General features: G+C 36.4%; 1 protein-coding gene across 1 annotated transcript; it reads left to right on the top strand.

Annotated features, from left to right (window-relative positions):
* Nucleotides 1-255: 255 nt before the first annotated feature.
* LOC117320593 lies at nucleotides 256-17,455 on the top strand (the record flags this gene model as incomplete). The annotated part of the gene is made up of 10 exons (XM_033875149.1): nucleotides 256-463; nucleotides 1,139-1,368; nucleotides 3,013-3,096; nucleotides 3,792-4,306; nucleotides 5,234-5,303; nucleotides 5,925-6,047; nucleotides 10,656-10,720; nucleotides 10,945-11,030; nucleotides 16,615-16,678; nucleotides 17,295-17,455. Coding segments are annotated over 10 exons (1,606 nt in total), but the record flags the coding sequence as incomplete, so codon positions are not given.
* Nucleotides 17,456-17,520: the final 65 nt, after the last annotated feature.

Here is a 17,520-nt window from a genome sequence, read left to right as displayed (position 1 = left end):
AAAAAATTGAGTACATTTTGGGAAAAAAATTCTCATAAATTTATCAATAATAGTTGTGTTTCAGGATTTTGAAGTATGGCTTATTTACCAGTGACATGCTGATATGTTATCAAATATAAATACAGCTGTCCGTTTTCTTCACAGATCAAATATAAATACAGCTGTCCAATCATGTAGGACTTAAAATACTCTTGATGGAAATTAAAATGTGTTTAACTTTGATTTTGATAATATAATTGATGTTGATATCCACAGACTACTCCAACTGTATGGGGACACCTATGGGGACACCTGTGGGGACACCTGTGGTGACAGAGGAGTGCAAGGAAGAAGGGGCGTGGCCTGATTCTGCTCCCGACCAATCAAACAGCTCAGAATCTCCTCCTTCTGCCTCCTACACCAATCCCCAAACAGGAGACAACACTGATGACGACTCTGGGCCTAAAGTCCAGAATCATGACAGGTACTCTCAACTTTTTGGAACTGGTACTAACAGTTTTTATGTCTGAGAATGCCAAACTGTGTCAATAATTTGCAGGTAGTGGTGCTGTTATATTTTGTAAGCATGTAGGTTAATTTATTAGTGTATGTAAAATAAACATTGTTGGATCTTTCACATTCCCATGACGTCACATTGTTTACAGGTTTCGCATTGTGTCTTCAGGCTGTCTGCACTGCTTGACTCTAAGACTGCATTTTGTGTTTTTCAGTGTTTTCAAGTAATAATATCTCATCAATTTAAGCATAATATGTTTAAATAAATGAGATATAAAATTAATTAATAAAACAACATAAAAAGATACCAGGTATAGCATGTAGTCTTACGAAAAACACCAGAATTATGCATAAGAAGTCTACTTTCACTTTGTCACAGCATTTCTGATTGCAGTGGGGATCTGCTGTCATGGCAATGATAAACACCATGGTCTTACCACAATATTGAATTTACTAACTTGTGTGTATAACTGAAAACGTACTACATGATATACTGTGTCTCACAAAATTATCTGCTAATACTTTGATTAATTATCATCTGTTGCATTCGTGTATCAGTGTGCAGGCATAGCACAGGGTAATGTTGATTATAAGTACCACACTTTTCCATTCTAGAGATAAGACATGTTTCATTTTTTTAAAGTGATGACAATGATGATGATGAGGGAGATGACAGCGAGGTGGAAAGTCGAACGCCCAGAGAGATGATTCCTGAGTTTGACTTTGCACAGATAGAAAAATACTGGGAAACATCCACTGACAAATTACATGAGAAGATCAAACTAAAGAGACATATTGAGCTGGAGGCAGAGAACACAAAGCTTAAGGAGGACATGCAGGAGCAATCTGCCCTGACATCTGCTGCAGGCGGTGGTAGGCAGATTTATATCACAGCATGTAACTTTCTCTACACTGTTTTAGGCAGAAAAAAAATTAATTAGATCTCAGGCACTCCCGCATCCAAAAAAATGTAGCTGCATTGCCGATTTTATCGCAAAACAAAATATAAAATTTTTGCATGGTAGAACTTTCTCTAGACTGTTATATTTAACATGGTAGAACTTTCTCTAGACTGTTATTAGCTCACCTGCCCGAAGGGCAAGTGAGCTTATGCCATGGTGCGGCATCCGACGTCCGTCCGTCCGTCCGTCCGTCCGGCCGTCCGTCCGGCCGTCCGGCGTCAACTTTTCATTTAAACAACTCAATAACCAAGAGGCCCAGGGACTTGATATTGGACCTGTAGCATGCTGGGGTGAAGGGCTACCAAGTTTGTTCAAATAAATGACCTTGACCTTCATTCAAGGTCACATAGGTAAAAAAGGCTATTGGGCCTGTAGCATGCTGGAGTGAAGGGCTACCAAGTTTGTTCAAATAAATGACATGGGTCAAATAGGCTATAATCTTCAAACGACTTCTTCTCAATAACCAAGAGACCTAGAGACTTGATATTGGGCCTGTAGCATACTTTGGTGAAGGGCTACAAAGTTTGTTCAAATAAATGACCTTGACCTTCATTCAAGGTCACATTGGTCAAATAGGCTATAATCTTCAAACGACTTCTTCTCAATAACCAAGAGGTGCAGGGACTTGATACTGGGCCTGTAGAATGCTGGGGTGAAGGGCTACAAAGTTTGTTCAAATAAATGACATTGACCTTCATTCAAGGTCACATGGGTCAAATAGGCTATAATCTTCAAACAACTTCTTCTCAATAACCAAGTGGCCCAGGGACTTGGTATTGGGCCTGTAGCATGCTGGAGTGAAGGGCTACAAAGTTTGTTCAAATAAATGACTTTGACCTTCATTCAAGGTCACATGGGTCAAATAGGCTATAATCTTCAAACAACTTCTTCTCAATAACCAAGAGGCCCAGGGACTTGGTATTGGGTCTGTAGCATGCTTGGGTGAAGGGCTACAAAGTTTGTTCAAATGAATGACCTTGACCTTCACTAAAGGTCACATTGGTCAAATAGGCTATAATCTTCAAATGACTTCTTCTTAATAACCAAGAGGCCCAGGGACTTGATATTAGGCTTTTAGCATGCTGGGGTGAAGGGCTACCAAGTTTGTTCAAATGAATTACCTTGACCTACATTCAAGGTCACAGGGGTGAAATCAGCTTAAATCTGTAAACAATACTTTTGCGATAGCCAAGAGCCTCCGAGACCTGATATTAGGCCAATAAAATGCTGGAATGAAGGACTAGAAAAATTTATTAATATGAAGAAACTTAGCTTACTATGATATTTGAATAAAGAAGTAATCAGCATAGTATCTGTAGAAATGACCTCAATCAACTTCAAAGTTGCTGTAGAGCCAGGTGAGCAATACAGGCCCATTGGGGCTCTTGTTTATATCACATGATATACCAAATGATTAAAGGAAGAAAGGAAAGAAGGGAAATGAGAGAAAAGATCTTTCGTGGGACAGATGAAGATCATTCAATGGGTGTCAAAACAATATGTCATATTGGATATTCTTGGTTATACCCTGTGTAATGATTGTTGTACATTTCAGGGCGTTTCTCCATCCTAAACTACAGCAGTGATGAGGAGGGTGATACGCCTTTGTATAAAGGGAAGTTTGTGGATACAAAATTCAGTGAGTAAAATATGTCTAAAGCATTCTGTGTTATCTGATAGAAATCTGTTTAGGCCTCTCTTATAGTAGCTATTATAATAAAATTATGGAAAATATGTTTTGTTATTTTCATTCAATTTGAATACCAGTTACTTTAATTTCTTACATACTAAGATTGTGTATCAGTGCACAGTGGTCTAGTGGTAGGATGCAGGACTATGTGATCTAAGGGTCCGTAGTTCGAGTCCCAGCACGGGTCTGTGTTGTATCCTTTAACAAGATTCTTTACTCGGCTGCAGACTCCAGTCAACTCAGCTGTAGATGAGTATGTTGTAGGGCAGTGCAAGAAATGTTGTGTGTAGGCTGTCAGTGCCAAAATGGCAGCTCTGGCTGTATGCTCCTCAGGGAGTTGAAAAAACTTGTTGCTAAAGGCCAAATGACCAGGGATAATAATTGATGGACCACTTTGAGACAGCTGTGTTGCTGTGATAAAGCAATTTATATTTAAACTCCAAATTATTATCATCATTATATCATTGAACTAATTAATATTTGTGTTATCAAGAAGTAGTAACATTCTATTTAGGTTAATGTTTGGAAATCGCAAACAACAAATTTTAATTCAACTATTTTACTGTATAGAAAATTTCAGAAATTTGGACAATACATGTACTACTTAACACAGGAATTTCAATATGTCTTCCTTGTTTCTGTAGTTGATGATGTCTACGATTCCAATATTGCACTGGATGAAAGTGAAAGACAAGACAAGGAAAATAAACCACCTCCAATTGTGTTGGAAGGCAAGAAAAAAAAATGGGATACATATAAAGTTCCACCGAGATTTCAAAAGAAGGATGCGGGCAAGTCACCTGCAAAAAATAGTCGTCCACCCCCACCGCCGGGCTTTAGTGAAAGTTCTATAAAAACAGAAAGTGAAGAGGTTTACCCACAGGCCCTGGAGTACACAGCAGTGCACTGGAGTGGTGGATCTGATCGGGGGACACTCGGTCCTGGAGAAACACTATCTAACTACAAGGACCCTCCGAGTGGCAGGAATAATTCAGTTACACCTTTGAAACTCGGTGTGAGTGAGCAGGTCAGTGCTCCGTGGGTGGAGGATGTGGAGATTTTGGGAGACGGTGGTGGGGAGACTGTACATATGGATCATATCGCCGCCCTGGAACAGATCAGTCCAACCAAAGTCGACTTCTACAGGGTCGTTAATCAGGTACAGTGATTATCAACTCGTACACTTGTAAGCTAGGGCCCAATGAATATTTATCTGTCACCCAGATTGCATTTTTGTGACAATATAATAAACAAGCATTTGATAGTTATATTTACATTTACTTTTGTTAAAATCTACCTTTCTTAAATTTTCACCCATTTCCTTGTTTGTTCATTCAAAATAATAGCATCTATAAATCAAATTCCTTTCGGTGATTGATTTGAAACCAGTCTGACAGACAATACGAAACCTTGCTGTTATAATGATCAAAATAGCGTTTGATTCATTCATAGCGCATAGCCAAGCATTTCCATGATGTTGATCAGAAAGATGTGATCATGTGATCTTGACTTGATCAATCCGCTCATAGATGTAGCCCAGATAAACATTGAGGCAATGGGAGACTGCGGTACCAAAGAACATGTCTTTTTCATGTAGTTTGTCTCAACCCTAGGGTGCATGAAAAAAATATCACACTGGTAAAACAGTGGATATCCCTGTCCAGGGTATTAAAGAGAAAAATTGATTTCAAATATACGAATAAAAAATTTGTATCTAAATTTCATATACTCCGGTTATTTGCATATTTTGTCATGGAAAAAGGGCTATGCAAATAAGCTGGTTGCTCTGTACCTGGTTTTTCTGAAATTCTTCAGTTTGACTGAATTGACTTTCTTGTGGGTGATGTGTCTGAAAGACAGATTGATGTGTCATGTTAAGTACCAATTGACCTCTGTTGTTACCATTAAGCTTCAAATGTCACATAGAGGTGCCTGACAATCAGCTGAGACATAAATAACCCAGCAGTAGGTAACAAATGATATTTCCCTGTCTTATGTATATGAATACAACGTCGTGTAATTCCTAGAAACTGTAAGCAATCATTTTATTTATCGAAGTCGGATTGTTATTTATTAACATTTTCAGATATTAGCTGGTGCTGATAAGGAAAATTATGATGTGACTGCAGCCAAACTGAGGAGGCTGTTCTCTACAGGTATGAAAAAGTTATAGATGGATTGTCTCCCCTTGTTAAGTAACGGGGAAGATTTACAGTTGTGGTACCGGTGTAGCGGGGTATTTTGAATCATGGTGAAATGACCACGGGGTTGAAATACCATTATAGTGGATAATATATCAAAATCATGTTATAGTAACCTTATTATGGAGGAGTCACTTTACCAAGAGGCTGGGTGGGTGTCATTTTACCACAATGGTATTTTGACCCCGGGTCAATTTACCTTGGGGGTCAAAATTACCACTACACAGGGTAAATACTTATATAGTATAACATGGTGATCAGAAAATATAATCCGTGCAGCTTAATACCTGGTAGATAATCTAGCTTCCCAAATCACCCACTGGATAATAAGACACATCAATTACATGTTCTTTTAATTGAATTGATTTTTAATATTATAAATAATGTTTAACCAATGTCAGTGGTCGGTTACAGATGTCACCAAGCATCAAAATATTTTCTAACAATTTCAAATTGAATGAATTGTGTGAGTCATCCTTTTTTTAATGTAATTGCAATATCCAGGTTAGCAATGCAGACCCTCTGGGCCTCTTGTATTGTAAATGTAATGTGATGTAACACTGTTTAAACTTACAGATTTGTTTGTGTATTTGGACACGGAGCAGCTCCAAGGCGTCGTCAACATTCTACTTAACAGGGCTGTGAGATATTATGGGGAACTACACGACTGTTTATTGGAAATTATAGAACTACTAAATGGTAAGTGATCATATGGCTAGTTATTAGGTCATCTGACCCGAAGGGTCAGGATGACCTATAGCCATCATGCTTCGTCCGTCGTCGTCAGCTGTCTTTTTCTCAAGTTTCACCAGTGGGATTAAGCTGAAACTTGCCAGAAATTATTCTGAGATGTTCCTGACCAAGTGTTGTTATTTTTCGGGTCGGTCCAAAATCCAAGATGGCCGCCATAGCAGCCATTTTGAAAACACATTTTAAACTTCTTCTCACGTTCTACCAGTGCTATTGAGCTGAAACTTGCCTGAAATGACCCTGATATGATCCCGACAAAGTGTTGTTATTTTTCGGGTCGGTCTGAAATCCAAGATGGCCGCCATGGCCACCATCTTGAAAAAAACATTTTAAACTTCTTCTCAAGTTCCACCAGTGCTATTGAGCTGAAACTTGCCTGAAATGATCCCGATATGATCCCGACCAAGTGTTGTTATTTTTCGGGTCGGTCCAAAATCCAAGATGGCCGCCGTGGCCGTGGCCATAGCCGCCATCTTGAAAAACACATTTTAAATTTCTTCTCAAGTTCCACCAGTGCTGTTGGGTTGAAACTTGCCTGAAATGATCCTGATATGATCCCAACCAAGTGTTGTTATTTTTCGGGCCGATCCGAAATCAAAGATGGCCGCCATAGCTGCCAACTTGAAAAACACATTTTAAATGTCTTCTCGAGTTCCACCAGTGCTATTGAGCTGAAACTTGCCTAAAATGATCCTGATATGATCCCGACCAAGTGTTGTTATTTTTCGTGTCGATCTGAAATCCAAGATGGCCACCATAGCCACCATCTTGAAAAACACATTTTAAACTTCTTCTCCAGTTCCACTGGTGCCATTGAGCTGGAAATTGGCGAGGATGTTAAGGAAGGAGGGCCAACAAAGTGTTGTTATTTTTTCGGCCTCGTAAAAAATTTGACATGGCAGCAATGGCGGCCATTTTGTAACATGATTGCCCAATCATGGTTTTCCTGAACACCACCTATTTCAACCTTCTTCTCAAATTCCACCGGTAGGATTCAGCTCTAACTTACCAGATATTTTCCTTAGATGGTCCAGACCAAGTGTTGTTATTTATTGGGTCGGTCAGAAATCCAAGATGGCCACCATGGCCAATAGTGCCACTATATACTTGCTAGAGAGAATACATACTACAATAATATAAGGGTTTTAATTTAGAGTCGGATGACCGTTAAGGCCCCTGGGCCTCTTGTTTTTAGTTTCATCAGGGTATGAAACAAATTTTGTTTGCAAACTGTATGAATCCGCATAGCGGATTCTTACAGAAGTTTGCAAACAAAATTTGTTTCATACCCCGATGAAACTAAAAAATAATTGACATCAACGCTTATAATTAATTTTTGAAAATGATTTTCTAATTTAAAACATGTTTTATGTACAATTTTACTGGTTTTAAATGGGATTCTTTTTCTCAAATCAATACGCAACGTTAATTGTCGTATTGTGACGTCACATTTTTCGCGCCATTCTCGGAATTTCTTTCATAGAAGAATGAAAAGAATTTTTCGACCAATCACATTTGAGAATTTACCATGAAAACAAAGAAAAATTAATTATTGGTGTGTATATGGAGAAATCAGAGGTAGTAAATGGTGTGAGAAATCATAGAAGTGTTTAATGGTGATGCATGGTAGGGAGAAACCATAGGGCACCTTAATACAAAATAACCACTAAATCTGGCAATGCTTTGTATATTACAGTCGAATCTGTCCAAGCGACTATCTCTATTAAGCGACTCTCTGTTCTAAGAATTTCAATTCCTCCGAAGCATTTTTTAATGTGATTCAGGCTCTGACACCAATATATATATCAATATTATTGATAATATTATATACCTGATAATTTTCGCCCCAGGTTATTTTCGCCCTTGAGCAACACAAAGCATATCCGCCCCATTTTAGATTTGCCCAATTAATGATTTAAAAAAAATATCCTTTTCTTCGTGTGTAAAATTGAAAAAATTCCATTCAGAATTCTCAATACAGTTGCACTCGGAACACTCAGGACTAATCAAGTTCCCCAATTGTCTTACCAGCATGATATGTGAAATGTAATCGGGTTTGAAATAAAGAACGTTTATCTGTGCTCAGATTTTCTTTTGGTCCCTACTGATTCAAGTAGTATCGGGTATGCATGGGTGATTTTCAGCAAATACGATCAATTTAAGTTCACCGCACCGTGACTAATGACTGATCAGTGTTTTCTCTTGTTCACATGTACATACATGTACTTGAACGGAAACCACAATTAAGCGAGGGTGAACTCATAAAATTAGTCTTTTCCATGGCAGGAATTTGATGCCACTCTGTATATCATTTTTACCATGACTGGACTACATAATTAAAAAAAAGAATGACTGAATTTTTAAAATAACTTTAGTATGTATTGTTTTTTAATTGGAAATGCTATTAAGCCGGCTAGTACTTGATTTTACAGTTGAAAAGTAAGAGGGTATGTTTGTGATCCGAGTACACTTGGCCCATGTACTATGGTTTATAAATCCTTGAATTCAGCTTGAAAATTATGCCATCATCTTAAATTCGCCCTTTCTTCAAAAGGTGAAAAACTGCGAAAATTAAATAGAGACGAAAATTACCAGGTATACAGTATTGCCATTTCTTAACCATTCATTTCCCACTTTGTCCAGAGTAATTATCTGTTTGTTCAGCCAGTCCTTGCTTTGGTTTCATATTGACTTGATAGACCAGTATAAAGCACTTGCAATGCCTTGTTTAGGTCTACATTTATTCTGATGTGTTTAAGTCTACATTTATTTGGATATGTTTAGGTCTACATTTATTCTGACATATTTTTAGCTCACCTGGACCGAAGGTCCGGTGAGCTTATGCCATGGCGCGGCGTCCGTCGTCCGTCCGTCCGTCCGTCGTCCGTCCGTCCGTCAACATTTGCTTCAAATCGCTACTAGTCAAAAAGTTCTTATTGGATTTTAACCAAATTTGGCCAGAAACATCCTTGGCAGAATGGGAACAGATTTTGCATAAATGGTGACTCTGACCCCTGAGGGGCCAAAGGGGCGGGGCCCAATAGGGGAAATAGAGGTAATTCCTTTAAATCGCTACTAGTCATAAAGTTATGAATGGATTTGAACCCAATTTGGTCAGAAACATCCTTGGGGAAAGGGGAACAGATTTTGCATAAATGGTGACTCTGACCCTAAAGGGGCCAAAGGGGCGGGGCCAAATATGAAAAATAGAGGTAATTCCTCTAAATCGCTACTAGTCATAAAGTTATGAATGGATTTGAACCCAATTTGGTCAGAAACATCCTGTGGGGAAGGGGAACAGATTTTGCATAAATGGTGATTCTGACCCCCGAGGGGCCAAAGGGGCGGGGCCAAATATGGGAAATAGAGGTAATTCCTCTAAATCTCTACTAGTCATAAAGCTATGAATGGATTTGAACCCAATTTGGTCAGAAACATCCTTGGGGAAAGGGGAAGAGATTTTGCATAAATGGTGGCTCTGACCCCAAAGGGACCAAAGGGGTGGGGCCCAATAGGGGAAATAAAGGTAATTCCTTTAAATCGCTACTTGTCAAAAGTTATGAATGGATTTGAACCCAATTTGGTCAGAGATATCTTTAGGGGAAGGGGAACAGATTTTGCATAAATGGTGGCTCTGACCCCAAAGGGGCTAAAGGGGCGGGGCCAAATATGAGAAATAGAGGTAATTCCTCTAAATCTCTACTAGTCATAAAGTTATGAATGGATTTGAACCCAATTTGGACAGAAACATCCTTGGGGGAAGGGGAAGAGATTTTGCATAAATGGTGAATCTGACCCCAAAAGGACCAAAGGGGTGGGGCCCAATAGGGGAAATAAAGGTAATTCCTTTAAATCGCTACATGTCAAAAAGTTATGAATGGATTTGAACCCAATTTGGTCAGAGATATCTTTAGGGGAAGGGGAACAGATTTTGCATAAATGGTGGCTCTGATCCCAGAGGGGCCTAATGGGTGGGGCCCAATAAGGGAAATAGAGGTAATTCCTTTAAATTGCTACTAGTCATAAAGTTATGAATGGATTTGAACCCAATTTGGTCAGAAACATCCTTGGGGAAAGGGGAACCGATTTTGCATAAACGGTGACTTTGACCCTAAAGGGGCCAAAAGGGCGGGGCCCAGTGGGGGAAATAGAGATAATTCCTTTGAATCGCTACTAGTCATCAAGTTATGAATGGATTTGAACCCAATTTGGTCAGAAACAGGGGAACAGATTTTGCATAAATGGTGACTCTGACCCCCGAAGGGCCAAAGGGGCGGGGCCCAATATGTGAAATAGAGGTAATTCCTTTAAATCGCTACTAGTCATAAAGTGATGAATGCATGTTCTATAAACAATTCTTGAGGTCTTTCAGACCTTAGAGAGTCTGGACTTCATTAATCTTTAAAGCAGTTCGGATTCCCACACTATAACCATATATAGCATTGTTAGAGTTTTACAAATAAAACAAATTAAATATGAACATTATTTCGACATTTGGTCTAATCCAACCAGGTGAGCGATACAGGCCCCATGGGCCTCTTGTTTTCTGATTTTCAGTGGCACAAGACTTTCCTGAATGTGTTGTCAATGGGATAAAGAAGCTACATGATATGTACATCACGGTGAGATGATTTTATAGAGAAAATATAAATTAAAAAATTCCCTTGTGTGAAAATTTTTCAAAAGAATGTTTCCATTTTTAAATAATACATAAATTATATCGAGGGATTTTAAAATTGTTTTCTAAAGACTTTTAAATCTATAATTCATATTTCTGCAGTATTAAATTTGATTAAAGTTTGAAATTATTTAAAAATGATACTTACTTTCCTGTCTCTTTTCTTAGGTCCCAGACAAGGGAAGGACACTTCACAACCAGTGTAGTAAAATATTTGGACACCTCTTCAGTTTGAGTCTGTTCTGGCATGACAGGTATGTACACTGTTTGATCCTAATCAGCTCGTCTACCCCTGCTTTTTTCTGGGAAAGAGGCCGAATGCGCCTAATATAACTGTAAATAAAAAGGTTGCTTCCCGCACTGATTTTTATGGAGGCGTTTACGCCTGCCATATTACAATCACCTACGAGTTGTGACGTCACAATCTCTCACTTTCATTTTCGTTATATTTCCTTTCACAGTTCATTTTGTAGTTTCTTTCGGTTCATATATGATGTAGTTGAACTATATATACATTTATGAAAACTATCAAGACTACAAATAAAGTGCTATTACATGAAAAAGGTATATTCAGTATAAATTTCTCTTCGGCGGAAGCCCGGAATTTGAGACCTCTGGTGGTAGTTTCTGTAACTAGGGGTAATGATTCGCTTATAATTAGTTCCAAGTATGAGGCACGTCATTGTAGTCCGTCATTCAAAGTAGATGTGCACAGAAATGTATTAACTATGCTGATAATGTTTTGAACATTTCAGGAACTATTTTAAATAAACAATAAGAATAATGTCTTGTAAATATCTACACCTGCATCGATTTTTGCAAATCTATATTGAAAATACTGTTTGAAGGGAGATAACTGCGAGATTCTGACGTTACCTTAGAGAGGACACTTGTTTAACTACTAGAAATAAAGATGGCATAACAACCAAGCGCAAACAAATTCCTGATTTTCATAATACCCTCCAGGTTTTGGCTAACAACATTTCTTTTGTTTACAACTTGGTAGTTTGTTCACGAGATTTTATGAGATTTGGTCCGATATTTAGCGATCACGTGTTTCGTCTGTTTACGTGAGTGAGCACTCTGTCAAAATGGAGGCACGTGGACACGGGCTTCACACGAAGCATCAAAATGATGTTTGTCGCTAGAAATTAATATCTATCAACATGAATTAAAGGCAAGTTGCTTACAAAGTTTAAATCTGTTTGTTGACCCACTGAAATAAGTGTTTGTTTATTTAGGACGAAACTGTTTACGATAAGTTGTTCAAGCCTGGCCAGACCACAAAATCACAATATCTACTGCGATTATAGTCCGAATTTTGTGACGATCTTGCTATATACTATATGCAAACTTTAATCAGCTTTAAGGCGATATCAACCCCAGAACCCTTCGGATTACTGCGATAACTGATCGAAGTCCCTGTGTTTCAAATCCATGAATCGGTAGACCTACGTGATGGCGTGATGGAATTCGATCGTTTATTTTTTTAAACTAAGAAAACTGGCACATATCTGTCGTGGTGGTCATTTGTGCTGTACCTTCCCCGCCAGAGACAATATACAGAATCTGGATTTCTGTGATAAGGTTTACTGCAGTAGCTACTCGCACTCGTAATATATATGAAAATGCTAAATTATTATTGAACCAGCTTGTCTTATTTATATATTATTCAGCTCACGATTCAACCTTTTCAAATGTTTTCATGTAATATATATAAACACTTGTATGCACCAAGCTGTGAAATGTTTGTATTACATAGAATATTTAAACAATACAAAGTAATTGTAGATTAACAAAATGTATACCAATTGCATTTTAACCTATTAGTACAACTTTTTGTTGTTTTCATGTAATATAACTTTTTGTTGTTTTCATGTAAAATGATAAATACATGTATATCTATTGGCAATCGATATCAAATCCATATAATATAAGACTTTCTCAAATATCAATATTCCTCATAACTTTCAAAATAAATCTCTATTTGCTTTTGAAATTTAATTAAAAATGTTTGATTTTCATGTCGCCAACATATCCCTTAAAATAATCATCAATCTCCTTATTGGTCTCCAGAAAGTGTGAAAATAAATGAAACTTTTTTGTAAATAATTCTATTTATTATGAATTCATGTATAACCATTTAGGTTTTTTCCAATGTTGACCTTTAAAACTATATATATATACAAGCAACAATCTGTGGGATGTCAAATATGGAAGGCTATAGCTGTTTCAGGATAAATTGCCAAAAATGCTTATAAGTACTGTTTCTTATCACTGATCACATATATTGGGTTTTCGACTATTATGTGTTATTGCTACTTAAGTGTGAATTTTTTAGGCTTAAGTGATAATGTATTTCTTTGTACTTATGTGCAACAGACATCGCGAGAGTTTAATTCTCGTACATATAATATTGACTCCTACAAAAAGTAGTTGAGTGATCATGAGTGGTTGACCTACGAGAGGCATTTTATCAAATCTCATATTGACCATACTGATTGCTCATGATCATATTTCATCCGGCCTAGTAAACTCTAGAAAAAACATCTTAATTTATGAAAGTAGCTAACTCATTTAATGTATGTGTAAAAATTAAGTATATATATATATCGTACAAAACATCAAACTTCTAATATGGTAGATATGAAACATATATTTAGGCTGACTGCCTGATAATATAATACAATTTGTACAGAGTTTACAATCCTTTGACATTCAGCTCATAATATACACCATTATAATTTGATCTGTCGTCATGCGTCGGTCTTCTTCTTAAGACCAAGATATCGCAGAATGGTGTACAAAAGGTTCTTAAGCTGTTTTATCAAAATTGTTAATTTCATGGCCCCCTATGTGTCGCATTCTCCCTGGGGAGAGGATACATTTTACTATAGTTTATATAGGAAACTCATCACACATATTTTAGCATAATTTGTTTCATTTTCATTGGAAATTGGTTAGCATGTGGTTAGGGCCAACGACTTGTTATGGGTTCGAATGTCAAAAATAAAAATCTCAAATTGATTATTTTTTTCATTTCATATGAAAGAACATAGTCCACTGAAACAGAATGTGCATATTTTATTGTCATCAGATAAAAATAAGGCAGAAAGATATGGCACTTGGAAAAGAATCATAAAGCTATTTTCTCCAGCCAAAATTAAAAAATAATCCAAAATTGCAGAATAAAGGTTTCTGCTCTTTTATCTATATACACATGAAGGCTTGATGTTTGGCGCATCGATAACGTATGGCTGGCTACAAATGTTATACTTATATTTGACCTTGACCTTCATTCAAGGTCACGGGGGTCAAATGATGAAAAAAATTCAAAGTTCTTTCAAAATTATTAATTTGGGTCACATTTTAAATAATCGGCCCTTTTAAAGGTGTGTGCAATGTATCAAGGTCAAATAATCAAAATGACGCAGATATGGCACTTTTAAAAAGAAATTCCTACCAAAATGAAAAAATGACCCAAAACTGCACATACACATGAAGGCTGGATATTTGGCAAACAGATACATGTAACATGTGTGACTGGCTACAAATATTGAGTTTATCTCTCTGACCTTGACCTTCATTCACATTTTAAAGAACCGGCTCTTATGAAGGTGTGTGCGAAGTTTCAAGGGCAAATTATTAAAAATGATGCAGACATGCCCTTTAAAGAATGTTTTCTTGCCAAAATTAAAAATTATCCATAAATTGCAATTCAATTGGCGGCTCAAAAGGGGTGTCCAGCAAGATTATGGAGTTGGGATCTGAATGGTTTCACAGATAAAACAAGAGGCCCAGAGGGCCTGTATCGCTCACCTGGTTTTATGAGATATGAAACGAGAATGATGCTTAAGTTTATTTGTCGCTGGTATTTCTATGTCAATATATCATAAGCATTTTATATGGGTACATGTACATTGGTTTATTGTTATTCTAAAAATGTCAGACCTATTTTGGTCCCATCCTTCAGCCCCCGGGAGGTTAGCCCCAACATTCGTACAATTTTGAATACCCACCCCATAACCATGCTACCATACAAATGTAGGTTTTATACCAAATTGTGCAATAAATCCATGAAATGAAATTGACTTTGGGTACAACCCCATAGGGATTGCTACCACACCAATGTGAGTTATATCCATAACTTAGTTTCAGAGAAACCAATTGACCCCTTTTGACCCTGCCCCCAGGGGTCAACCCCACCATTTTTACAATTTTGAATCCCTACCCAAAATGATGCTACCAGTCAAGTATGAGCTATATCGATTGCTTAGTTTCAGAGAAGAAGTTATTTATGTCAATTAAGCCAAAGTGACCAAGAGATGAACACAATCCTGATGTAAAAATAGGCCCAGGGTTCTTTCCCCACCCCAAGGGACTTATACAATCATATTGAATTGATATCAAATATGAAAGTTTTCTTCAATATTTTGCATGTAAAACGCTGTATATTTATATAAGTACCTATAGCTACTAGGCTATTATCTACATCTTGGTGGTAAATTAAAAAGCAACAAATCACAAATCACAGTTTATTGTCAATATTGACATTGGATCTATTAAAATAGATGGAATTGATATCTAATTTAAAAATAATTGTCCTTAACAAATGAAGTCTTTGTTGAAAAAAAAGTGTAATAACTTTTAAAAGCCGTCAATCTAATTTTGATATTATTCTAAGATCAAAATAGAAAGGAATAAACAATTTTGTTTACAAGATATTGAAAGACATTGCACACTTTCAACAAAAAAAGTAGCAGACACTCCCGGTATTTTCAATACATATCGTGTATTGTTATAACTTATCGAAATGCATATCATATTGTTTCGACATTTCTAATACCCAGGCCTATAAAATATAAGTTTGTTTTAAACACATAAATGCAAATTTTGAACTACTTAAGTATAAAAGATGGTTTAAAGTATGAATGTTAATGACATGTACCTAAGTAGAAGTTGATTTGAAAAAATTTAAAATGTTTGACTTCTTAAGTAAAGGTTTGATTGAAATAAGAAATGTTTAACTACTTTTAGAAGTAGGTTTGAAACTTTAAGATGGTTAAAACCATTATGTATATCGGAACAGTCTAAACCATTACATTCATCAGGACTGTGAAAACCATTATGTCCGGTTGGTTTGACACACTTAAGTGGAAATGTTTAGTCATGTTGATATCAGTTTAATTTGTATTCTTGCTTTATTTCAAATATCTCCTTTTACATCTGACTAACGCCTCCTACAGTACTTTCAGTACTTTGATTAAAACTTTTTTCTCTCCTTGGACCTGTTCGTTTATGTGGACAAACTGGTTTTACTTCAGGCTTATATCTTAATAGGCCTGCAGATATTACTGCAGGCCTAACAAAATCTTTGTCAAGGTTTGAAAACAACAAAAAAATCAACAGGTCTGTCCTTATTTCATAAACGAACAACTCTGGTCCAAACGTTTGGACAGCGATAAAATTTCATATGGAATATTGTCTGTTGCAAATAGTTGTTATATGTGCACCCCACTTAACATGTTTTGTAAACTTCAGTGCACTTGTAAGGTTGAATACAACACTGCAGTAAACTTTCACTTCCTATATTTAGTCTTGCAACAATTATATTTATTTTCATAATATTTATTAACTGTCTAGATTAATTTGAGATCTCAAAAACTTTGAGACAATCTTTACAATTATGATTGAAGAGACTTAAAATTCTAAAAAACGGTAAAACATTTATCAAGGAAATTCAGTGTTGTATGTTGCTTTCATTTAATATTACAAGAATGCTAATTTTAAATGATCTAATTTAAAATAAATCTTTAAATTTATTAACTACATTTTCAGTGCCAGCTGTGTACAGAAATGCATCTTGGATTTGGTTGAGCGGTGGATGTATTTTAACAAAAAGGTAAAACCTTTTGATAAGAATTTTGAAAATGAATCGGTTATATTAACATTAAAGTATATTTGATATACACGTTTTAGCCTTGTTTATGCCAAAATAAGGGCCTATTGTATAAAAACGTGACCTTAACAAAAATGTTTTCACCTGTCTTAAATAAAACTAAAGACATTTTGTGTAGTGATACTGGACACTTACATTTAATTTCATAACTTAATGATGATTGTGTTTAGAATCAAATGGAGTATTCACTGTTTCTAAGAGGTAGTCCTCTTATTATAAGGCTAGTCTCCTTAGTTTGTCCATATGAACAAATACTGTGTTACAAATACATCTCCTTTCTCAATAAATACCTTATTGTTCATTTAGCTACATAGGAAAGCACTTTCCAGGTATATGTCAGATAGAGGTTATTTACTACATAATTATCTACTTTATGAATAATTTACATGCTGTACAAACCATGGAATTTAATTTATGCTACGAACTTTGTTTCACAAACTTTTAACTCCAAAATACTGTAACAGTTTTAGCACCAAAATTGTTCTATCAGCAAAACAATGTGAGTTTGACCATTTAGATTATAGTGCTAGTCTAAGAGTTTAATGTTGTTATGTAACAGGGAACTCAGACGGGTCAGGAAGATCTGGAACAAGTCTATCTCCAAAGTTTTAAGACGATCTGGGTGATCATCGCTGATATCCTCAAGGACAGATTTGTAGACAGATATGACAGTATTCAGTGGGAATGTCGTGACAAGCTCTTCGGCTCCAATATACCCAGGTAAAGTAATAAATAGGTAAAGTCATATACAGGTAAATACACAGGTAAAGTAATAGTTACCAAAA

This window comes from Pecten maximus, unplaced genomic scaffold, assembly GCF_902652985.1.
Source record: "Pecten maximus unplaced genomic scaffold, xPecMax1.1, whole genome shotgun sequence".
Taxonomy (NCBI): domain Eukaryota; kingdom Metazoa; phylum Mollusca; class Bivalvia; order Pectinida; family Pectinidae; genus Pecten; species Pecten maximus.
Note: the sequence above shows the minus strand (reverse complement) of the source record. Positions and strands in the feature narration are given on the sequence as shown.